This window comes from Stegostoma tigrinum, chromosome 22 (assembly GCF_030684315.1).
Source record: "Stegostoma tigrinum isolate sSteTig4 chromosome 22, sSteTig4.hap1, whole genome shotgun sequence".
NCBI classification, from domain to species: domain Eukaryota; kingdom Metazoa; phylum Chordata; class Chondrichthyes; order Orectolobiformes; family Stegostomatidae; genus Stegostoma; species Stegostoma tigrinum.
Window position 1 is genome coordinate 52,743,682 of NC_081375.1, and position 26,290 is coordinate 52,769,971.

Genomic DNA, 26,290 nt, shown 5'->3' on the forward strand with positions numbered 1-26,290 from the left:
AAAAGTTGCATTCATTTAGCACAAAGGTCTTCACAGCCAAATGTGGCTTTTGAAAATGTTGGGAAATCAGCCAAACATTTTGCAGATGGCAGGCTGCAAGTGAGAAATGATTAATTAATCCACTGTTGGTAACATCGCTTGAGAATAAATGTTGACAAAAATACAAGAACATTCTGCTCTTCTTCAAATAATACCACAGAATCTTTAACATCCATTTGAAAAGGTATATGAACATTTGACTTTATATCAAAACTGCCTTTCAAATTAAAGTCTCATTTCTCACCCTGGTTTCATAAAACAAAAAAGAAATCAGGAGACCCTGAAGGAGTATACATACATTAAGGCAGGATATGAATATCATTAAGGTTTGAAATAGGAATCAGCAATGCCTGATCTTGTGTCCAGATCAAGAAGAATATGCACAAATGGAAGAATTGATTCAATGGTCACAAATTGTTTCCCATCATTCCTCTGTCCTTCTCAAAACTGATTAACAACCAGGCCCACAGGTTTACGGCACAAACCAGATCTGCATGAATTTCAAACCAAGGGATGCACAAACTGCATGAAGTTTTGCTTCAGGTTTTTCTAGGAGATTATCAGATTTTTTCAGGCCCTAATCATATGCTTTTCAATCCAAAACTTGCCTATTTAGTGTCAAAAAAGGAGGCATTAGAGCAGGTGACTGTCAGTTTTTGACTAATTAGGCTCCTGTGAAATACCTTGTGTTGCGTTAGTAGATTAGGTTAGATTAGATTAGATTAGATTCCCTATAATGTGGAAACAGGTGCTTCGGCCCAACAAATCCACACTGCCCCTTGAAGCATCCCACCCAGACCCAATGCCCTATAACCCACACACCCCTGAACACTACAGGCAATTTAGCATGGCCAATCCACCTAGCCTGCACATCTTTGGACTGTGGGAGGAAACCGGAGCACTCGGAGGAAACCCACACAGACACGGGGAGAACGTGCAAACTCCGCACAGACAGTTGCCTGAGGCTGGAATCGAACCCGGGTCCCTGGTGCTGTGAGGCTGCAGTGCTAACCATTGAGCCACCATTCCGCCCATAACACCATATAAATGTAAGTCGTTGCAGTATCATCAGAGGGACTAGGGTCATAGAATCATGGAGGACCTTCAGGGCAACCTGCCCATTCAGCCAAGTTTTCACAATTTAAACTAGTCCAATTCACCTGCATTCCATCTATTTCTCTTCATACTTAACCCATCCATGTACCTGTCTAAATGTTTCTTAAATGACAAAAATTGTACTCACTTCCAACACGACCTCTGGCCCCCATTCCAGACGCACACCACCAGGTGAAAAAAATTGCCCCCGGACCCTTTTGTATCTCTTCCCTCTCACCGTAAACCTAATCTCTGGTTTTAGATTTCCCTACCATGGGGAAAAGCCGTCAGCTATCTACCTTATCTATGTCTCTCGTGATTTTGTAGCTCTCTATAAGGCCACCCCTCAGTCTCTTATGCTCCAGGGATAAAAGTCTCAGCCTACCCAGCCTCTCCTTATAACTCAAACCTTCCAGTAGTCCAGGTAGCATCCTGGTAAATCTTTTCTGCACTCTTTCTAGTTTAATTGTATCCTTTCTATAGTAGGTTGACCAGAAGAGTTAAGGTGCTTGGAAATTAATTTGGAAGCTCAATGGCCCTTCTCCGTTTTTAGGATATGGCGATCTTCTGGAATCATTTTGTATGAAAACACACACTGAGACGAAGCCTTAAATGTACAATCTGAATGGTCATCTAAAAAACAAAACGTACTCAACCAGGGAATGAACTTCTCAGAGAGGGAATTAGCTAAAAGATCTGGGTGCAGATTAGGTCCCATTTACTATCTAGAAATTAAACATTTTCTTTGGGATGAAATTGCAAACTAAATAATATCGATTACTTGTTAACCAATTTGACCAAGGACTGTCTGAATCTGCCAGACAAGGGAAGAGTACCATGGCGAGAAAAAGTATAATCTACTCATAATGAAAGTGAAAATTAATAAGGCTATCATCGCTGCACATACATTGTACCATGTAAGAGACTGAGCATTTAACAGTACAAGTGCCTCAAAAGTCACAATCCTCCAAATCACTGACTTTTCATTTTGACAAAATGATAAATGCTAAATGTTTCCAGAAGGGCACACAGTTTCTCAATACCTTTCTCCTCTTTCTGTGGCTGAAGATCAACCTTTAAGGGGCCGAGTTTTTGTCCAGATACCGCCACTTTCTTTGGTTTATTTGACTCATCTTCATCTGTTAAAATTCCTGCTAACGGATCATCTATATCTTGAAAGAGAGACAGGAACACTATGTAAACAGAAAAGCTTATTGCAACAATATGCATATAGAGTGTTCAACAAAATACATCAATGGAATTGCTTGAAAAAGCCTTTGGCATCTTGCTGGGGCTGCACTAGTGACCCAAATACAGTACAGTGGGAGAAATAAGGTGATTTGTACGGTACAGACAATAGAAACTTAGGTATAACATTAAATATCTTAGTTTTCATAAACTTAGACTACATTTCTGATGCATTATTCAAACTACATTTCAGGTTTTGTTCCCACCAGTTTTAACGGAGAAGGAAAATCCTGACTTAAAATGTAAAGATAATTTTGCAGTGACATTTATTTTTAAACATTCAGCCTTATACCAGAGGAAACAGCCATGCAACAGCACACTAAGAGACAAAGAGCTCACAATCTGAGAGATGGGATGTAGAAGCTTCTTACAGAACTAGTACCCAAGTACAGTCTGCTGCTGATCATGTGGTCATTTTTTTAGTTGACCCCAAAACTGGGATTATCAAATCACATGACATAAAAGGAACAGACTGTACATTTGAGAGGTTAGCTTCACAAACCAGTTCTGTTAGCTAGGAATAGCAGAAATTTATTGAAGAACTGGGACTAAACTTTGTGGAAATGATTAAGGTTTCAGAGAGAGAATCTGTGGTGGAAAACCACCAAACAGGTTTCAGTCTGGGAGGAAATGAAGCTTCTCTATATTCCAATGCAACAAGAGGAACAAGGAAAGGTGGGCCTCTTGTTTGACATTCTGTTTACCTTGTTTTGTAGTTCCTGAACCAACATCCTCCTCATCTGAAGTTTTATGTGGAAACAAACGTGCAAAAAAGATTTTATTCTAGTGAAGAAGAATGGTCACTTCCAAAGAGAGGTCAACAAGATCCCCACCACATTTCTCGAGAAGAAATTTCTAATGCACAATCATTCAATGCACGAATACCACATTTTTAATGCAGATGACCCCATGTTGCTGAAATAACACAATTTGTGGATAAATGAAACTTTACGTAGAAGTGTAAAACGAGTGAAAGCAAATACGTATCACTTCCCAAAAAGGGCACAAGTTAATTTATATTTAAGGGCTCTTCTTGCGATTTGCTCCAGGGCCTTCTTTTTGATTTTCAGGGACTACATTTTGGTTTTCAGGAGTTTCTTTTTCACTATTATTAACTGATTCATCACAATGCAGTCACATCATAACAATACTTTCTGTAATTATGTTGACATATGGGGTATCTGGACACTAGACAATGGCCTCATGGTATTATCGCTGGACTGTTAATCCAGAGACCCAGACAACATTCTGGGGCCAGGGTTTAAACCCCACTATAGCAGATGGAATTTGAATTCAATAAATATCTAGAATTAAAGACCTAATGATGACTCTGAATCCATCATTGATTGTTGGGAAAAATCCATCTGGTTCACTGACTGCCCTTAGGGAAGGAAACTGCCAATCTTATTCTGGTCTGGCCTACGTGACACCAGACCCACAGCAATGTGGTCGACTCTTAACTGACCTCTGGGCAATTAGGGATGGGCAATAAATGCTGTATAGCCAGCAACGCCCTCATCCATGGATGAATAAAGAATAAAAGGACATACTGATGCAGAATTAGAATTAATTAATATCCTCACTAATTTTCAAACTTCTACTAAACTTAAAACCTCAACATAAAGTATTTCCACAAAGAAAATTTGTACACATCACTGTATTAAAATTGGCATAAGTTGGCAACAAAAGGTTTTTCTGTAATACGTAAAGATTACACATAATTTATTTGGAAATATACAATGAAAAGTTGCAATTTGGATTATTAGGGTTTTTTCACAACTCAAATGAAAAGTGGAACAGTGTGACTTTTCTTTTGCTGAATATGGATTTGATATTCTTGAGAGATGTTGGCACCAGGTTGCCTTTGGGGTAAAAAGAAAGTAACTGTCCAGCAACAACTTGAGGATTGGCTGCGAATGGCAGTTTGTCACAACACTGAGAGCAGAGTGCGCATTTGGGACTCAGGCATTAAAAAGGCTTACCAGCAGAGCCATAACACACTATGAATGGAAAATAAATACAAAAGATTTGGCCAGAAAGAAAGTATTGCAAACTCACAATAAGACCAAGGTCCAACCGACCAGCAATTTGACAATTGCCACAATTGACAACAATGTGACAGTATCAGCAAAAATGCAATTAAGTTTGTAGTTTGTTGTTCATTGATAAAACCTGGTGTGAGTTTATTTTATCTTAGATTATGGTCATAGACATTAATTATTTGAGATACTAAATTTTAAATTAAAAATTGTGACAATTGTGAAGTTGGGGAGCTTAATTTCTACCAAGGTTGGGAAAAATAAGGAACACATACTTCTATGCAGAAAAAGCCAGTACCCTAAGCATTTCTTCCAAAGATTGGTGAAGGCAGAGCTAATGCATTTCCATTGGATATGGACAAAGGTGGAAGATCTTAACCACAGATTTAAATGTAACAAGTGACAGTGTTCATCACATAGTTCCTTATGTAGCACATCCTGAAGATATACAGCCTTAAGGTACATATTCCATATTCATCTCCAAGGGGATAGCAAGAACTGCAGATGCTAGAGTCAGAGTCAATAATGTGGAGCTAGAGGAACACAGCAGGTCAGACAGTATCAGAGAAGCAGGAAAGCTGACGATTCCTGAAGAAGGATGCTTTATGCTGTTCTCTCTCATTTGTAGCCTCCTTCTCTCTATTTCAAGTTTCCTCTCCTCCCTGTTGCAGTTTTCCTCAAGCATCCCCTCACAACTATAGTCTTCACACAGGCCCCTGCAGTTCCCACGTTCCTCATCCTTGATCTTCCTCTAATCCCCCACTGCCACTCACTTGTACCCTCCTTCTCCTTTCCCATCCCTCTCGCACTCTCGTTCTCTCCTACCAACTCCCATTGGAACCTCATGCTCCCCCCACACTCTTGCAGCCTCCTTCAGTGCTTTTCTTTTTATTCACACATTGGATGTAGATATTGCTGCCTGGACTAGCATTTACAGCCCATTCCCAGTGGCCCAGGGAAGTTGTTGGTGAGCTGCCTTCTTGAACTGTTGTAATCCATTGCTGTAGATAGGGCATCAGGTAGAGAGTTCAAGATTATGATCTACTGACACTGGAGGAACAGTGATATGGCGAGTGGCTTGGAGAAAATCTTGGGTGGTGTTGCCTTTGTCCTTCTAGATGGTTGTGCTCATGGAAGGTACTATCTAAGGAGCCTGGGTGAACTTCAGCAGTGCACCTTGTAGACGGTAGTCCCTGTTGCTCCTGAGCATTCATGGTGGAGTGAATGAATGCTTATGGTTAGGGTACCAATCAAATGGGCTACTTTGATCTGGATGCTGGATGGTGTCAAGCTTCTCCAGGGTTGAAGAAGTCATCCACGCAAGTGGGGCATATTCTAAGACTTAAAAGACATACCTGGACAATATTCCACATTGTCAGGTAAATGCCAGTGCTGTAGCTATAAAGGAACAGCTTGGTGGCAAGTTCTGGATCATATGTCTTCAGAAGTTTAACTGAAATTTTGTCAAGGACAGTCTCTAGGACCTCCAGCTCTTTTTTGATATCATGAGAAGCAAATTGAACTGGCCGAAGACTAGCATGTGTTATGTTGGGAACTTCAGGAGGATGGTGAGCTGGATTACCCCCTCAGCACTTCTCATTGAAGATTGTTGAAATTGCTTTCATCTCATTTTTTGTACTACTGGCCTGGGCTCTCCCATTATTGAAAATACGATATTTGTGGTATCTCCTCCTCCTACAGTTTCCATCCCCACCTCCCAACCCACTTCCACCCTAAATATGGATCCCAGCCATTTGCTGAGTTAGAAAACCGAGAAGCCTTCCTTTGTGGATAGTTTATTGACTACACAATCTTCCAGTTCTTTTCAATCCCCAGTGTTACTGGTGCTGCCTACATGCAAGCACAGAGACAATTAAACAGCCATCACCTGTTGTTTCTTAAACTTAAATAAAGGCAGTAACAGCCTTGGCAATGTAATCAACCAGATATTAACATCAAATAGCGGCTTAAAACATTAATGAACCATCTTATCCTCACTCAAATCTGCACTCATTATTTAAGCAATCCAAGTTCCAAACTGACTTGCACCATGGTCACTGCATGCATTAAAAACTTACCATCAAATGTGAACTTCTTGTACTGGCGCCTAGAGGTTGGAGGGGCAGAGCGAAGTTCCTCATCCTCACCAGCCACATCTGCAGACATGAGTATACAATTAACGTGACTCAAAAACCTTCCTACAATTAAGGCAAGGAAACGTGATTTGAGGCAGTTTTGGGATTTCAGTCTTCATTTGTTGAATTCTTGAAGGACTCCCCACATGACCTCTCTGTTTCAGTGACTGCCCCTGGGTCAACGGGGGCTCAAAAGACCCTTCTTCGTGGCCCAATCTCTCAAACCAATTTTCTAATCAGAAGAGTCTTTGATGCCCAACTCTCTGAGTAGCCAAACTACCTTTGCTAACCCTGAGATAAGTCTCACTACATCTCACAACGAAAAAGTGAACAGAAAAAGTGATCAATAGAAATGAAAGAAATTTTTTTTTTAAAAAAACTGGCTCCATGACTTTGTTCCAAGACTGCTTTCAGAAGTACCCAGGACTGGATGACTATCCTTTCATTTTTGGACACTCAAGAACAATCCTCTAACATAGTAGAGTCCATTTGAGAAACAATCCAAATTTCTGCAATTGTTGATAGCAACTTGATTTGCTGTTCGAATATTAGCAATTTGCATCGAAGGAGCAGTGAAAATGCCACTTCTTGTGATAGCAGATCAACAGGTTCACTTAGATTTATGTCTAAGTTATTTCAAATTGCAATTTAGTCTGAGTTAGAATCATCACCCTTGATAGACGATATGGTATTAAAATCAAAAAGTGGGGGCAGGTGCACATTTAACAGCTGGTACACAACTGAGATGCAACAATGGCAAAATGATTCTTTATGGCGTTTGAGATAAAGGGAAGGGAAGAGAGTTGATTTGAGTAAGCCTCTTCTTCAGAATTGAAGGAGCATTAAACTATGATGGGTATTATGTCATCGAAAGGGGGAAAAAGTGAAGGAAGAACAAAAGTGGGAATGAATCAAGGGCAGGGGAGATTAAAAGATAAAATTATAATGGGACAAAAAGACATAGGGACTGCTGATGGTTGTAATAAATGATTTCTAACCTATGCTAGATTTTCCCTTTTGTTCTCCCATTTCACTGCCCACCTTTCAAAGGCACAATCTTCAAATGAAGATGATTCATAACTGACTGAAAATGTCAGTTCCATTTCTACCTCCATAGCTGCTGCCAGACTTCATGAGCATCTCCAGAGTTCTGTTTTTATTTGAAGATAGATGGATATCCTGATGTTTTTAAGAACTCATCATTTGCAAAATGACTTGTTTCCTATGGTATAAGAACAACTAAACTTCAGAAGTATCTTTATGAAGTATTTTGAGATTTCCTGAGGATATAAAAGATACTATACAAATTAAAGGTTTCCTTCTTTATTGGTCCTTATTGTAAACATACCCTCAGCAATTTCCCTCATGATGACTGATTGAAAACACAGTCAGAGTCAGAAATGGGGGAAAACTGGAACCCCTGACTTTGCTACATATCCAGTGGCATCTTGAAAGCCTCCCATGGTTTCACTATCTTGTCTGACCATTTATTCCACATATTTCTCATTCTTTCGGTAAAGGCTGCAATTTTAAATGAATTTCTGCTTATTTAAATCTATCAGTGCATTTGCTGTGGTAATTCTTAGTGGGTCAGGTGACATGTCGCTTCATCAACCAGGAATACATAATTGAATGGATAATTCAATGTATGATTCCACTTCAATTTTACATCTGTGTTTAAAGTTGCCTGTCCCTTTAAAGGTGCAAAGCTGAAATGGGACAAATCAACACAAACTTGCATTAGTTGCTATTGCAGGGAAAGCTTGTAGACTGCAAATGCGTGCAAATTTCCAGGTCAGGTCAAAAGAAACCAGCACAAAACAAGCTCCCTTTACTTCTGCACGTTCAACTATACAAGCCTTCAATGAACCAGCAACAGAGCTGCAAATGATACAAGAATGGATTTACCAACACTGCAGAGTTGTTCTGGAGTTTGCACAAATTGAAGATCAATCTCCAAGACACATTATGGGCAAACATGGAGAAAAATCATAAGGATTTTAAAAATGAGTAACTTTTTTTCTTTCCTTTAAATATTTCTCGTAACCAGATGTAATGCTGATTAATGGGTGTAGTGTGGGGGGTAAGTCATGCAATGAAACCTCCAGGAACATGTTTAATCGTAGTCAGCAATCTTAACCTAGAGCCAGCCCTTAATCCAAGAAGGGAAAAGAATCCAACGGGAAGCACTTCACCTTATTTGGATGCTTTGTGAAACATGATTTTAATCGTACATTTATTTGCATACAGATTCTGACAATCTGTTGAAGACGTCCCCAATATAAGCCGGCTCTGTTTGTTCAAATTCTAGAGGCAGTGCTGCTTATTTTCAAATGCTTACTTACTGCCTTTTGCTGCTTCTGGTTTGTGTGCAATTCTGGTGGATTCTAATGAGGAACTTTCCATCCCAGCAGTCTTTCCCGTGGGTTGATTTCTCACAGAATGCAGCTTCTTCCTTTTCCCAAAGAGATCGGCATCCATGTCATCAATATCCTGCACACAGAAAAGAAAATGAACTAAGGTTAAATAAGCTCCATGGTTGTAAAACTAGAATAGCAACACCAAGGATGTGCAATCAAGTGGAACCATGATCAAACTGAATTCAATAAATGCAGTAATGCAAGAACTTACAACAGACAGAAGGCCATGTAGGCTGCTGTATGGTTGTTTAAAACCCAAATCTTCCAATAAAGTCCTTCAGGGAGGGGAACTGTTGCTCCCACCTGGTCTTGTCTAGATGCAACTCCAACTCCACACCTTGTGGTTGATATGTAATAGAGACAGGCACTAAAATATTCCTTTTCCCACATCGCTCACATCCAAAAGGACAAATAAAGAAAACATTTGCATCCCTGTACAGTAAGGTTGTCCAATACACAGCTGTGGTCCAGAATGCAGCACACCATCCATTTATCAGGCCTGCAGACTCTCTCTTCAAAATACAGGTCAGCTGAAGTGACTGACCTGCAAGAATAGCTACTCCTGCAATCACAGGCCTCCTGTCTGCAGGAGTGAATCAGTCTCTGATTCAAGGAGCAGTGTAAAGCTGAGCAGTTTCACATCTAAACAATTCTGAGATAGAGGCTGGTTACAGACCATAAAGAAGGGTGGAGGGAGAAGAGCATAGTTGTGAAGGAGGGAGAGCAGTTCTGTCCTCCCTTCAGGATTATTCTTTGCCTCAGAAAGCCAACGCATCTGGAAGATATGTAATGTCAACATTATTCATCACTTGTGTCACGCTGACTCACCAAGGACAATCTGCTGAATGTGCAGCAAGATGCCCAAGACTGCTTGCGTGAACTGCCTCTCTATGAAGCAGTCCCTGCTGACAATGACGTCCTGTGCAGATCTGGACTTGGGTATCACAGTCTGCCCCCTCCAGTTACCCAGGCCTACCACATAGGCTTTCCTCTCATTGTCACCCTCCTCCTTGGTGACAGCGCCCCAAGAAATTAGCTCATCATAACTTTCCACATATTCACCTGTAGTTGAACAACAAACATCGGGATAGTCCATGACATCTGCAACCCTTGGTGAACTGTCCCAATCTCCTAAGGTGACATTCTTCAAAGTGCACATGAGCTAAGGATTTGTGTGCATTTGTAAAAGTAAGGCAAAGCTGCCAACATCCCAAAACACCAAATGTCAACCTTAACAGTTTCATATGATATGTATTATCAATTCAAGCACCAGCAAGTGTATTAATTACAAGAATTAATTACAGGAATATAAAATACATACATATATATGAAGCTCCCTCTTACTTTATGCAATTCCATTTCCAACAGCAAAATTCTAGTTTTAAGCAAGCTAAAGGTTCATTCATTACACAGCTACAACTCTACTACAAGTTACTGAAGTAAAAGTAATGAAGTCATGAAAGAAACACGAACAAGAATTAAATACAAAATGCCTTCTGGTTTTGAATACCTCTATTGTCAGTGCCTTCTTAACTATCGCTGCTGTAAGCCTATGGAACCGAAACAGGCAAATGCAATTAAGATGTCAATTGGTTCAAAATCTGACAAAACGGACACAAGCGGGTGAATAGTCTACTCTTGCTCCTATGGTACGAAGATTTGTTCCTTTTTCATGAAAAGGAATTTCTTGTATGAAGAATCAACATTCATGTAGTCTTTTTTACTCAAGTTTGTTTTTTAAATCTAATTTACTTCATGCAAGAATAATAAAATACAGAATGGCACAGTGGCTTAATGGTTAGCACTGCTGCCTCACAGCACCAGGGCCCAGGTTCAATTTGATCCTTGGGCAACTGTGTGGAGTCTGTACATTCTCCCCACATCCGTGTTGGTTTCCTCCAGATGCTCTGGTTTCTTCCCACAGTCCAAAGATGTGCAAGATAGGCGAATTAGCCATGGGAAATACAGGGTGACAGAGATAGGGTAAGGGAGTGTTGGGGTGGGATGCTGTTCAAAGAATTAGTGTGGACTCGATGGGAGGAATGGTCTGCTTCCACACTAAAGGGATTCTGTAAGGTGACTTAAACTGGAGGGAAGTATTTCAGATTCATTCTCTCCCCAAATTCTTGAGGTCTGTCATAACATCTTTGAACAGGTAGATTAGAAAATACCTACATGACACCACATGGATTGAAGTGTTAAAGTGGGGATCTGGGGCAGGGGAAGGAATTTGACTGTTGGTTAGTAGTTGTAAGTAAGTTACTTTGGTTTACCATAGTTTTGTTTTCATAGAAATGATTTGGATGTGAACATGGGAGGTATGGTTAGTGTGTTTGCAGGTGACACCAAAATTGGAGTTATAGTGGGCAGCAAAAAAGGTTACTTCAGAGTACAACAGGATCTTGATCAGATGGGTCAATGGGCCGAGGAGTGGCAGATGGAGTTTAATTTAGATAAATGTGAGGTGTTGCATTTTGGAAAGGCAAATCAGGGCAGGACTTACACACTTAATGGTAAGGTCCTGGGGAGTGTTGCTGAACAAACAGACATTAGAGTAAAAGGTTCGTAGTTCTTTGAAAATGGAATTGCAGGTAGATAAGATAGTGGAGAGGCGGCATTTGGTATGTTTTCCTTTATTGGTCAGTGCATCAGGGTATAGGAGTTGGGAGGTGGGAGAGGCGGCATTTGGTATGTTTTCCTTTATTGGTCAGTGCATCAGGGTATAGGAGTTGGGAGGTCATTTTGCAGCCACACAGGACATTGGTTAGTTCACTATTAGAATACTCCGTGAAATTCTGGTCTCCCAGCTATGCGAAAGATGTTGTAAACCTAGAAAGGGTTCAGAAAATATTTAAGATGATGTTTTGGAGGGTTTTAGCTATAGGGAGAGGCTGAATAGGCTGGGGCTATTTTCCCTGGCCCAGAGGCTTGAGGAGTGAACTTATAGAGGTTTATAAAAACATGAGCAGCATGGATAGGGTAAGTAGGCAAGATTTTTTCGCCAGGGTGGGGGAGTGCAAAACTAGAAGGCATAGGTTTAAGGTGAGAGGGGAAAGATTTAAGGTGGCCCATCTATGAATTGAGCTGCCAGAGGAAATGGCCATGGGGGGTACGATTACAGCATTTAAAAGGCATCTGGGTGGGTATTTGAATAGGAAGGGTTTAAGAGGGATATGCGCCACATGCTGGTAAACGGGACTAGATTTATTTAGGATATCTGGGTAGCACAGGCATGTTAGACAGAAGGGTCTGTTTCCATGTTGTATGACTCTATAAAACCAAACAGACTGCTACCCACATTGAGGATAACAGGGAGTAACAGTGAGAACAAAATGTAATCTTAAGGCTAAGGGGAAGTGGATGGGGGGGATCTGTAACCAAAAGTGTTACAGCATAGGCTCACAATCACCCTGCTTTCTATTATTCAATGGGATCTGTACAACAAGAGCAAAACATACTGGTTGCTACTAATTGTAACACAAATACTGTTTTGTTACCTTCATAGTGTCTAACAAAGCCTGAGGATCAGCATCTGAAACCTCGGATTCCTACACACAAAAAAAAGTAAAGATCCTGAAAGTTGGCAATGGTAGAATGCTGCACAACAGTCCTGTGTACAATGCTCAGGCATGCTTCAACCAATTTAACATTTGTGCATATGCTCCATTGTGATCAGGAGTTCAGTTACTTTGCTCTCAATTTGTAATAAACAAATACATTAAAAGCCTTCCGCAGATCAAATTAAAATAGCTTTACAATTTGTTGCACGCTGTGCATATTGGTATATCACTTTCATATCTTGTCACAGTTTAGTATGGTCAACAAACTTAGGAAACATCACTTTTGGATTTGTCATCCAAGTCATTTATTTAGATTATGAATGGCTAAGGTCACAGCACTTAACTAATTACAGCCTGTTAACTGGCAAGTGTTCCCATTCTCTGCTTCCTGGCCAATCCATGTATCATTTTCCAGCAGTCAACAGCAAGAGAGTCCCAGGAGTAGAAGGAGATTAGGCCCCAGATGGCAGGGTGTCAGTGGAGGGTTTCAGGCCCACAGGATGGGTACAGTCAGGTCAGGGTCTGGGATTGTAAGGGATCTAGAGGTGGTGTACTATGGGTATATGAGGTGAATTGGTGGGGAGGTGGGGGTGGGGGGGTTCTGTTAATAGTTACTTAGCAGGAATACAAGGTTTTAATAGACTAAGGAACCAAAACAAAGTTGCTGGAAAAGCTGAGCAGGTCTGGTAGCATCTGTGGAGGAGGAAAGAAGAAACAAAAGAGGTCTGAGGAAGGGTCACCTGACATGAAACTTTCATTCTTTTGTTCTCCTCCACAGATGCCGCCAGACCTGCTCAGCTTTTCCAGCAACTTTGTTTTTGTTTTTAAATAGACTAACTTTTCCTCACTATTTACTTAACTGCAGCAGAACCTTCCAAGTTCTTCAATTTAAATGGGAACTTTCAGAGGATTTCAGTGGAATCTCCAACTTCCTGAGAAATATTCTCGGAGTCAGGAACACCAAGGATTCCAGTGCTTAGATCTCCCTTATGTAGGGTTCTGGTTTGCAATAGTAGTTTGCTGATTTTTAGGTGGTTCGAATCACCCCAAGATCTCTGATTCTGATATTAGACTTATTTAGAAATGTGAAATGAAGGCAGTAGGCAGGTATTTCAGAGGAAAAGAATCTCTGTGTTTATTAAATACAAAAGGTAAATATAATACAAGAAATAAAGGCAAATATAATAAACAGTGAAATTGACACAATCAACTGTACAGACGACAGTAATTAAATACACTTAAATTAAACACAGGTTAAACACTATTAGAAGCTACAAAGCAGTTTTAATCACAAACTTTAATCAGGCTTCCAACCTTGGATGCCTACACTGTCACTACCCACTTTCCCCTCCCTACCAGCTAGGTTGGATACTTTAGGGTCTCAAAAGTTTAAGCTCACTACTTTTTTTTTGCGGGGGGGGGGGGGGAGAAGAGAGAAAGAAACATGATTTTGAATTACAGCTGACTGTTCCCACTTGGATCTATTGGGATATTACTTGGTTTTCCTTATTTTGTGGTGGTTTTGTAGGCCGATTTTCACTTCATTATCTGTTTGAGGCCTTCTGGTGTCAATCAGTTCAGCGATTTTCAGAGGTTGCTAGTTCTTACGTCTGATGGTCATGGTTGGTGTCAATTGGTTCCTCTTGTGCGGAACAGATCTGTGTCGATAGGTTTTGGGACTGCTACTGGGATAACCCCTTCCAGATACAGCTCTTGGAAATAGCCAATGGAATTAGCTGTTAGAATTCTTCTTTTCAGTATCACTGCTTAGAGCACCCCCTGAGAAAGTGGTTTGAGATCCCTCTTCTGGAGATAGCTGTGGGGATAGCTCCTGGTGAGACAGCTGTTTCAGGTGAGATCAGGGCCTGCAATTATACTGATTGTGGGCCTCTTATTTTCGCCTGTCATTGTGTTACTGGTGTCACCTTTGAAGTCAATTGGCTTCCTGACAGTTAAGAGTATGTGTGAATATATTTAGATTGAAGTTGAATGCCTGATATCTCTGTGAAAGAATACTGATTTAAGTTCAATGTCTGATGTCTGTACGGGTTCCATAATATAGTTGGATAGCCCAAGGTGTAAAAGTTAGTTTCGGCCGAGGGTGTCAGGGTGTCTTTGAATGGGACTTTTTGGACTGAACAATGGCTCCAGACAGCATCTGTGTATTTTTCCAGAGCTCAGCCTAGCTGTTCCCTTTCTTTTAAAGGTTTTGAGAAGTTCGGGATTTTGGTCTAATATTTTATATAATATGGGGATTTTTGCTCAATGCTATACATCTAAGATACAGATTATCCGGTCATCAGAAAATTTGACCCAAAAATGTTTGTTCCCTGTCTCTGCCATTTTCTCATTCCCCATGATGATTTCTCCTATCGCTGCTTAACATCAGAGAATCCCTACAATGCAGACAGAGGTCCACAGAGTCAGCACCAACCTTCTGAAAAGCATCCCACCCAAACCCACATACTCACTCGATTCCCCTAACCCTGCACTTATGACACCCAACCCTCCTAACCTGCACATCCTGGACACTACAGGACAAATTAGCACAGCTGATTCATACAACCTGGGAGGAAACTGAAGCACCAGGAAGAAACCCAAGCAGAACAGGGAAAATGTGCAAACTCCACACAGACAGTCACCCAAGGCTGGAATTGAATCTGGGTTCCTAGTACCGTGAGGCAGCACTGCTAACCACTGAGCTGTTTCTAAGGGATCAACATTATTTTAGCTATTCTTTTTAATATTCTAGTACAAGTCCAAACAGCAACAATAAGTTAATTTTTGTTTTCCCTCACCAGCCAGGAAGTCTGGGGCATTTGGTAACATACAGTATATACCTTACTATAGAACTCAATTAATTTGGAGTAAATTAAGAATTGATCCTGAGATCTGTTGCTGCATGTGATTTGGTGTTAAATTAGGCTTTGTTCAAACCCAGTTTGCCATACTACTAGTTAAGTGTGTAAGCCAAAAGATGTAGACTAACCTCATTGTCCTTATTGACATCCTGTTCCAATTTACTGAAGAAGTCATCATCCAGCAGTGGCCTGAAGAGAAAAGAAATGCAGCCATTGCATTAATCTCAACAAAAATCAGAGCCACCCTGCTGCACTTGTTGCATTAATCTCTAAAGATCAGTGAATCCCTAAGGCACTTGCTGTAATAATCTTTACAAATCAGGGAAACTCCAGGGTGAGAGCAGTATTAATCTCCACACGTCAGATGACCCAGGGCACACACTGCATTAATCTCAATTTGAATGCTTAATTTCAATCTGCACTTTTATCGCACAGAAACTATAAATTACATTTGTAAGGGAATGTAAATCTTTACTTTTTGGACTATAACCTGTAACGGAATTTGGAAATTGTCATCCAGCTAAATCGCCAGGAGATATAATAAATCAACTGGGGCTGCATGATGCACTTTTAGTAGCACAAGACTATGTTGCTTTTAGAACGTGAAGATTGTTATGCTACTAAGACAGAGCCACTCCAGGAGTTTTTGAGTTAAGGGAAACTGCCTGATGACAGCCCTCGGATTGTTAAGGTGCAGTTTGCTACCAACTTGGGAAAGCAGTGCAGCCAGAATCATCCAGAAAACATATCCCTCCCTTCACAGCAAGTGAGAAAACAAAACCAAATACTCAAACTTAAGAGCTAGAATTCTAATACATAACAACTTAAGTCCAAATTAACTATTCAAACAAATAACCATTGATTTACAGGCATCAGAGCATCATCATTGTGAAAATCAAAATAACAGAGACATCTTAACCCATCCTTGTGGTCTGGGTTTTAATTTTCAGAATTTTTTTCCCCTTTGGTCTTTCTATCCATAGCTGTCTTTTGTCTTCTTTGTGAATGAGTGTGTCATATTTAGGTTTTAAAAGGTAACAATTTAATTCAGATAGGAGTAGGTTAGTGATTGCCGCTTGTTAACGAATGTGTGTTTACAATGAATAGATATTTCCTGTTAATAGCAAAATCTGGCGTGAATTGCTTTTGTCCTGATTAGCAGTCTGTCAGGAAAACTGGCCATCTTGATAATTTAATCCAAGCACTGACATTTGTGACTGTTTGTGGAATGGTGAAGATGAATTATCAGTGTTTTCTACATTTAACACTATTGTCTGTGTTTGAATGATTCTTTGGATAAACTCCATTTCAAGTTGAAAGCTGAAGAACTTTAAATTCCATTAATTTAAATCCCTGGCTAAACACTACGAGTATTCACACAGCATGCTTATTAGCCCTACGGTCACAGTCAGACTGCTTGCTTACATACTTTTTGCTGGTGCTGGATGATGTGGTGATGGGTGTCTTGAGGTTCCTCCCTGACTTTGTAGTTGGTAAAGTAGGTTTACTGGGAGATCCATCTGCAAAAACAAAATGACAGAAATAAAAATGTTAGCACACCCAGAGTTCATTAAATCATGGATTGAATGTAAATACAGTTTAAAGGGAAAAATAAAGTATTACATTGCTACCAGTATGCACTGTAGAGGTTTCAGTCAATGCATGGAGACGTACACAGATCAGAGTATTTGCAGTGCTTTACTCAGAGTTGTTAGAATCAACAATAGATTAACCAGTGATGAAAGCTGTTCTTGCTCAACGTCAAGGCATCGGTTTTATTTTTTAAACTCATTTGACAGGCAGCAATGATATTACTTGGGTATCATTCAGCAACCTCCACTCTTCACTGCAGCTCAAATTTTCTAGTTTCAATTTTCTGAATGTTAATATTCTCACTATGCATTTAAAATTTCTTCTCAATCCCTCTTTATTTAAAATACACCGTCCTTTCCACTTGTCTAAAACTAACTTTTCTAAATACTGCACCTGCGTTAAGAGTGCCTACACTTCAAATGATTTCACAAGCGGTGGAATACTTTTGGATTTCCTCAGGCCATGCAAGCCATTGTCTATGCTCTTTCTTCTTAACAAGGGGAATGTGCAACTGGTAAGTTATAAGGTTATTCAATGTTAAACTCCAGCAATGTCCCTCTGCTCATTTGGGATATAAAAAAGTTAATGAAAATGGGCAGACTGGATGGCAGATGCAATTGTTTCATGTGGAGGAATGCAATATACTTTGGAAGAAAACCAAGGAGTGGGAATATACATTCAATGGAACAATGTTGAACGATATAGTTGAATAGGAAGCATTTTAATATGTTTAGCACTTCAATTTCAACTGCACATAAACTTATAAAAGACAGTAGTCAAATTTCTCCATTTTACCAAATTCCTCAAATTTTAAAAATTAATATTAAAGTTTATAATATTTCAGCTTTGACAATATCTCTGTCCCAATTAATTATTCTGCAAGCTGGAAACTTTAAAACCTAAAGAAGTGAGGTGATTGGTTTTTTTTTTAAAAAAACCTTCCTGATTGGTTCCTCACGTCATTGCTGCTGAACACCAGGAGATTCCTGGACTTGACTTCAGATTTACACTAATGTCAGGAAAGGAAAGTTTTGCATCCCAGAGATTGTTGGATCTTTGCAGGCAGCTTTCATCAAGGTCAGTGGGTAGCGCAAAATCTGGGCCAATAAATATTCAATGGAAATTATAGTACAGAAGGATGGGGAAACAAAATCAGTGGCATTGGTTTCTGATCGTTCCAGCAGAGTGCAAGTATAGACCTGATGATCCAACGGTGCTGTACTGTAAACACATACGGTTCTAAATCTCTGTCCTATTGGCTTGTGTCTAAGTTCCCTAGATGTTAAACCTCGCCAGGCAAATAGAAATTCTGTAGATCTAAGTTGTTGGGCAGTTTAATTCAGAGTGTCATTGTGGATCACTTGATATGACAGACTGAATAAAAAAAAATCTCAGCGTGTTCAAGTTGGAACACCTTGCACTGTTTCCTTCTCCTTAATCATATCTCCCAAACTCTACTACTTCTGGAGATTTAAAACAAAAGCTGGCATTGATTTTCCATCACTATTTACTTGAATTTATCTTTACTGTTACTCTTTTCAACTTGGCTTTGTCCTGCAAACTAAACTTCAGACATTTATTTTGGGGTTTTCTAAGTAAACAGAATTACTGTAAACAGATCTGTGGCACAGACTCTTCTCACAGTGGTAATGTCTCTAAGCCAGTATTCCAGGAGCCCAGCCAATGCTCTGGGAACAAGAGTTGAAATTCCATCACAGCAGTCGGTGATATTTAAATTTGTTTAGTAAAAGAAAATGAGAAATTAAAAGCTAGGTTCAATGATGCGCCGGATGGCCTTACTTCCACTCCTATGTCTTATGGTCTTAAGAAACTACTGTCCATTAGCATTAAAAAAAACCTGGTACATTAATGTCCTTTAGGAGGGAAATCTGCCATCCTTACTGATCTGGCATATTTATGCCTCCAGACCCACAACAACGTGCTTGACTTTTAACTGAAATGGTTCTAGCAAACCACTCCATTCAAGGCCAATGAGGGATGTGCAACAAATGCTGACTGTCCCAGTAATGCACACAACCCATGAAAGATTCGTTTTTAAAACAGTCAACCAGAAAAAGAAAAAGTAATTGCACCCTACCATCTTCTCCAAGGAGGTCATCTAATACATCATCAATCGATTCTGAAACAGAGCAAAGACACAGCAATATCAGAGAACCTCATTTTTGTTCCCAGCAATGAAGGTATAGAATGTTCTTATTCAAGCCTATATCCAATTTCATATCGATATTTATGATTTCACAATGAGGCAGGCGCTAAATCGCTAATTGGGAAATAAGAGTATTTTCTCAAAGAGATACAGGCACAGTGGGTTTGGTTTTGATTGCTGCGTGCATTTCAGAGAATAATAGGAAGCATCAGTAGTGTTTTAGGTAGGTATCTCTTACATCAGCATTCAGGAAGCACGGCATACGGGTCAAGTTTGTCTCAATTATTATTATTTGTGCCAGTGATTAGATCGGATTTCTCAGAAAATCTCTGAATAAAAGAATTGTGGTAATGCAGGAGGCCTTTCAATGCATCATGTCTGCACCAATTCTCCAAATGAATATTTCACTTCATACCATTCCCTGCCTCCAACTTATGACCCTACACATTGCTTCAGATAACGGTCCAATTCCTTATTGAATGCCAGAATTGAATCTGCTTCCTCCACTCACCGAGTATTCTCGACTCAAACCACTCGCTGCATTAAAAAAAAATTCTAATGTTGTTTTTCCTTCTTTTACCAATGATTTTAAATCTCTGCCTTCTTGTTCTTGATCCCTTCAGGAGTTGAAACAGTTTCTCCCCATCTACTCTGCCTAGGCCTCTCATGATTTCAACATCTGTATCAAAGTTCTGGTTTCTTTCTCTCTATTCTCCAATCTGCTTTCTTAATTGAAATTCGTCAGCCCTGGAATCACTCAATCTTTTCTGCACTCTGTCAAATGCCTTCATGTACTTCCTAATTTGTGGTCCCCAGAACAAGATGCAATATCCCAGCTGAGGTTTAGAGAATGTAAACAACTTCCTTGCTTTTGTATTTTTATTGTTATGCAATTGTCTATGACTATATTGCTTTTGTATTCCATTCCACTGTCAGTAAACCTAGGAAACTGTATGCTTCAGTAACCATACTCTCAAATATCCATAGTGATTTATGCATACTTACAGCCGGGTCTCTCAGCTCCTGCACACCTTTTTAGAATTGTAGAGAAACAGAACAAAGACACAGTAATATCAGAGAACCTCATTTTTGTCACTCTACGTTCTTCCTACCAAAATGAACCACTTCATATTTCTCCCTGTTGACTTCATTTACCACCTGTCCATTCATTCCATCAACTTGCCAAAGTCCTTTTGAAGTCCCACACCATTTTCCCCACTTTTCACAATGTTTCCAAGTTTCATACCATCTGAAAACTTTTAAATTGCACCCTGCACCAAGCTTTACATGTCATCAACCTATCAGGTACAGCAAGAGCAACACACTAACTCCACCATACACTTTTCTTCAGCACACCCAGCTAGTCATAGACAATTGCATAAAAATTAAAAAAATCCATCCTGTGTATCAGAAAGGCCATTTGCAAACATCTATTCATCAGGTCAAAGAACATTGAACATTCAGTGTCTAGTCCTGAGCGGGGCATGTGGAGAAATCAGCAATCCAGCCTGCCTAACATTACTGCTTGCTCATTTGAATAGGAATGAGTGAGGAGAGCAGGCTGGAAAGGAAAACATCTCTCACAAATCCCCACATATTTTCAATTCCAGGTTTTGAACTTGTTTTTTTTTTAACAAAAAAGAGATTGTATTTAGAAAGTTGAAGAGCATTTCAATGATAATGTGCTGGTTTCTGGTTTCTTTTAAATGCAATATGTACCCAGTAGGTTGTCATCCAAGGCAGGCTCTAGATTCACTTGCACAACGGTTCACAACCAAGGTTGTAACTGTATTCAGTGCAATTATTCCAGTTCACACTGGGATTCCATTTTACAAAAACAAAAAATAACTGCTTCAGAAAGTTTTTCTTTCTCTTTAATTACAAACAATTGTCCAAAACAAGATGGAATATAGGTGAATCACCTCGGAATCCTTTCTTTTGTTTTGATCCCTGAAACACAAACAAATAGATAGGTCATTTATAGGCTAAATATTTTCAAAGCGGCTTGCTGACAGAAAGGAAAAACAACTTCTAAATACAACAGATTGAAAGCTTTTCAAAATGTTCGTCATACAAATGTTAAAAAACACAGTTCTGAAGAAGGATCACTGGACCCAACTATCTTCTCTTCACAGATGCTGCTAGGCCTGCTGAGTTCTCAAGCAAATTTCTGTTTTTGCGCGTTTCAGATCTCCACCATCCACAGTTCTTTGTTTTATTTTAAAAATACAGTATCTCAAACTTAAGGTCATGCCACTTTGCTTCATTACACATGCAATGTTACTTAAATTTTCTCCACGCCTGTCAAGATTTTAGACATTCTGGCTTTTGTTGGACCTAATGACAACAAAGACACTGAGATATTTCCAAAATAGGTGTGATGGAGGAGGAACCAGTGGTGATACCCGAGGGAAAATTGCCCCATTTTCAAGACACTAGAACTTGTGGGTTTGGAAAGTGCTGTCAAGAAAGCCTGCATGACTTAATGCAGTCCACCCTGTAGTTAGTATATACCCTTGCCACATTGTGTTTGTGGTGAAGTGAATGTTAAAAGGTGGTAGATGACATTCCAGTCATGGAGACTGCTTGGCACTGCATGATGACAGGCTTCTTGCTCAGGAACCCTTAGCCAGGGAATAATAACATTCCTACCTTCAGACCTCACCCTTAAGTGATTTGCTGGGATCCCACTTCCCCTTATTCTTTTAAAATCCACATATCCAGGCATAGTTAACACAATCTTTCCTTATATGAGAGACCTGCCAAACCAGGTACGAGTCTAGTGAACCTTTGCTGCAATCCCTTTCAGCAATGAGAACAAAATTCTCACACAATACTCCAGAACACACAAAGATCCTGTTTAGGTGCAATTAGGATGTCTTATTCCTGTACTCACATTTCATTGCAATGAGATACCACATCTCATTTGCCTTTCAAACTGCGTATTGCACCTGGAATACTTGCTTTCAGTGGCTGGTATTCATACATCAACATTTTTTTCACCTCTTATAATTATGTCTGTTAAAATTTAAGTAATACTCTGCCTTTCAGTTTTTCCTACCAAAGTGGACAACTTCACAGTTCATTGAATTTACAGTACAAAAAGATGCCACTTGATCCACCATGTCAATTCCAGTTCCCAAAACTGCAACCCTACGTGTCCCATTGTCCAGCCCTGTCTCCGAAGCCCTCTAAACATTATCACATCCAAACATACATCAAAGCTCTTTCGAAACCTCCTGTAGAATCTGCCACCACCAATTTCTCAGGCAGTGTATTCCAAATCCTAACCATTCTGAATAAAGAAGTTTCGCCTTATCTCACTCCTAGCTCTCTTGCTGACTATCTTGAAATTGTGACCCCTTGACACACCAACTAGTGGAAACATAACACCCTTGTTGACTTTGTAAAAATTGTTCACAATTTCAAACACATAATAAGGTCACCTCTTAATCTTTTCTGTTCCAAGGAGAATACCTGATTGACTGATTGTCACATATACCAAAATACAATGAAAAGCATTGTTTACAAGCGGTACAGGCAGATCACAGCAAGCAAAGGATGTACAGATCAAAAAGACTTGAGACATACTGGTCACATTGCAGGTTACATTATTTGAGGCTAAAAAGTCCATGTCTCTCATGAGTATATGTCTCTATTTATAAAATCCAAGGATCCTGTAAATCTTCTCAACTGTTTAAACTTACCTGGCTGCCTTCAGAGCATTATGCGTGCGAACCCCAGGGTCCCTCTGCTCCTGTATTTCCTTCAAAGTTGTACCATTGAGTCTGTATTGTTTCTCCATGTTTCTTCTACCAAAATGTAAAAAACTTGCATTTCTCTGCATCGCAATTCATCTGCCAGGTGTTTCCCCATTTGGCAAAACTGTCAATGTCCGTCTAAAGTCACTCAGTGTCATCCTCACAATTCACTATTCTCCCTAGCTTAGTAACATTTACACACTTACAGACTTTGCCCTCAAGATTCTTCTCCAATTTGTTTCATAAAAATCACAAAGAGTAAGGATCCCAATGTTGCTCCAAAGGGAACACCACTTTCAACTCGTCTCCAGTCTCAAATGCCCATTTATACGTACCTGCGGTCTCCTGTCTTTTTAGTCTACTTGTAGTCCATACTGCCAAGGATCCATTAATCCCAAACATTTCTAATTTGCTACCCTACCTGCCACGTGGCACCATATAAAATGGAATTGCATGATTGGAACATTTTCCCTGTTGTGTTTTTGCACCAGTAAGAAATGTATTACTATCGCAATGCATGTATTTGTTCCTTATATTCAGTCACTGCCTATCTGCCGGCATGCTTTCTAATGAATTGCCCAATTTATCATAGCCAACCCCCATCTCATACCTTCATAATATCCTTTGTTTAGAAATAAGACCCTTGTTCATCCAACGAAAAGTTTTATCATGTTATGGTCACTCTTCCCTCGGAAACCTGCAGATTAAGAATATTAATTAACTCCTTCTCATTGCACAATACCAAATCCCAAGATAGCCCATTCTCTAGTTGGTTCCAGAGTGCACTGGTCTAAAACATCTCGTGCACACTCTAGGGTATCATCAGTTATAGTATACAAAAATAGAAATTGCTGGAAAGGCTCAACAGGTGTAGCAGCATTTTTGAAGAGAAATCAGAGTTAATGTTTCGGGTTGTGTGACCTTGAAGGGTCACTTGACCCGAAACATTAACTCTGATTTCTCTCCAAAAATGCTGCTACACCTGTTGAGCTTTTCCAGCGATTTCTATTTTTGTCTCTGATTTACAGCATCCTCAGTTCTTTCAGTTTTTAACCAGTCACGGTATTATAGTTTTTTTCAGTCTACGCAGATTAAATTGGACCATGATTACCGCAATGCCGTTGTCACATGCATGTTTAATTTCAACGTGTTCCCTACCACTTATTTGGAGCCCTAATGATTAGAAATGGCTGAGCTAGTACCTGTCTTCATGGTAAATGACAAAAAAATTCCCAAATGCTACAGAAAATCAAGAGGTAAGATGAAGAAAGAAACTTAAAACAGTTTCAATCACTAAACAAACAGTATGAGAAAGCTAAAGGGACTAAAGGCTGACTGATGGCCTGAATCCCAGGGTCTTAAAAGAGTGGCTACATTAGTTGTGGATACATTAGTTATGGTTTTCCAAATTCTCTAGACTCTGGAAATATCCTAGCAAACTGGAAAATCACTAATGTAGCACATCTATCCAAGGAAGGCAAAAACATAGGCCAGTTAGCCTAATATTTAACATGTTAGCAGGGAGGTCTTGCTGCAAATGTACAAGGTATTGTTAAGGCTGCACTTAGAGTGCTGTTATCAGCTTGCAACTGCAGCACGTGGTTTGGAAAAGAAATTTTAAAAATCTTAACATGTGCAGGCAAGTGTTACTAATGGCCGAGGCCAACATTCACTCCAACAGCAAATTGTGACCCATCACTTTTAGGGCATTTACAGCCAGACAAGAGAAGAAATTGAGAGATGCAAAATGGGGAGACCATACAGGGAAGACGTCTAGCAATATTTTTAATTTCTGAAGATTTTAAGTATTTATGCAACTGGGAAGACAAATGGTAAAGTATACTAATACTGATGAATGATCATAGTGTTACTGCATATTGAAAAATTTACTGATAGGTGCATAATCATTTAAATTGAATTGATACATAGAGACTAGAATGGTTATAAATCATTCCACAGGACTGAAGATGTTGTGTTGCAGCTTTATTGTCACTGCGTGTTCTAGAATATTGCAGTTGATTCTGGTCACTATGCTATAAACCATTTAGAAATTCATGCCAAGCGGCAAAACATTCCATTTGTAATATGGAAAAGCCAAGAAAACATAAGAAAAGTGCTAGTTTTACAATTTGGAAATAACGTGGCTAATGGTGGAGACTTATTGAGATATATAAATGATTTAGGAGTATCAATAAGAACGCTTAATTCATAAAGGTAAGCATAGGCCATAGCAAAGTAAACCAGAGAAGTAGGAGCCAAAGTCAGAAGTTTAAAAATCAGTAAAAGTTAAAATTTATAACAGATATGTTAGCAATGAATTATTTACTGAAAACATTAAATCAATTGGAGTACAGAAGACAAAAGGTGGATTTTCACCTTGAAGGCAGAAATCAGGAGTCAGAGGACTTTAGCACATTTCGATCCTGCCTCTTGGCTGGCATATGGAGACTGTATGTATTATTTTAATGAAGGCAGGAGACAGGAAGGATACTCACAATAGCAGTCCAAGATGGAAATGGAGACAAGTCTGTAAGAAACAGGAACCGATGTAGGCATTCTGGCTGCTTCAACCTGTTCCATCATTCAATAGGAACATGGCTAATTTGACACTCTTCACAAGCAATTCCCTGCCTCTTCCTTGTGACACTTGATTCCCACACTGATCAAGAATCTATCTCAGCTTTAAATATACACAAAGACTTTGCCCCCAACAGCTGTCTGTGGCAAATAGCTCTAAAAGACAATCAATCCTCATAAGGAATTCCTCCCCATCTCAATCTTAAATTGGTACACGTTTATTTTGAGATAATGCCTTCTGGTCCTAGACTCTTTCGTGAGGGAAAATAAAGTCTCAACGAGCCCCTTAAGAGTCGTATGTGTTTCAATGAGATTACCTCTCATTCCTAACTTGGGTTAGCCTTTGTTTCTAAGACGATCTCATCATATCAGGGTCAGCCTAGTGAACTGTGTGTGCTTCTAATGAAGCAATATCTTTCCTTAAATAAAAGGGATAAAAACTGCTCACAGTACTCCAAATGTGGTCTCAGACTTTTCTACTCATACTCCAACCTTCTTGAAATAAGGGCCAATATTCCATTATCCTTCATGATTACCTGCTGTACTTGTGTGCTAGCTTTGTGTTTCATGCACAAATACCCCAAGTCCCTCCATGTTGCAGCTTTCTACAGCTTTTCTCCATTTAAGTGCTACAATATGGTCTTTTGCTCTTCTTTCCAAAATGAACATCTTCATATGTTCCCAATTATACTCCATGTGCCAACTATTTGTCCACTTAATGCATCTAACAATATCTCTTGAAACCGTTTGGGTCAACCTCACAACTTGCTTTTCCATGTATTTTTGTCTCCAGTG

General features: G+C 39.6%; 1 protein-coding gene across 4 annotated transcripts in view; it reads right to left on the bottom strand.

Moving 5' to 3' along the window:
* The window catches only part of LOC125463492 (fas-binding factor 1 homolog), a 100,506-nt gene that overhangs the window by 64,923 nt on the left and 9,293 nt on the right, over window positions 1–26,290 (bottom strand). For 2 of the 4 annotated variants that reach the window (XM_048554790.2, XM_059653828.1), the window contains 9 exons: window positions 23,529–23,615; window positions 21,080–21,107; window positions 19,089–19,130; window positions 16,827–16,917; window positions 15,526–15,586; window positions 12,474–12,524; window positions 8,902–9,049; window positions 6,500–6,577; window positions 2,178–2,306 (listed from right to left, as the gene is read on the bottom strand). In XM_048554790.2, the coding sequence (XP_048410747.2) occupies window positions 2,178–2,306; window positions 6,500–6,577; window positions 8,902–9,049; window positions 12,474–12,524; window positions 15,526–15,586; window positions 16,827–16,917; window positions 19,089–19,130; window positions 21,080–21,107; window positions 23,529–23,534 (634 nt within the window). In that variant the 5' untranslated portion in view covers window positions 23,535–23,615. Of the gene's footprint in view, window positions 1–2,177; window positions 2,307–3,086; window positions 3,123–6,499; window positions 6,578–8,901; window positions 9,050–12,473; window positions 12,525–15,525; window positions 15,587–16,826; window positions 16,918–19,088; window positions 19,131–21,079; window positions 21,108–23,528; window positions 23,616–25,413; window positions 25,446–26,290 lie in introns of all 4 variants that reach the window. The other 2 variants (XM_059653827.1, XM_048554788.2) reach the window with 2 other exon arrangements.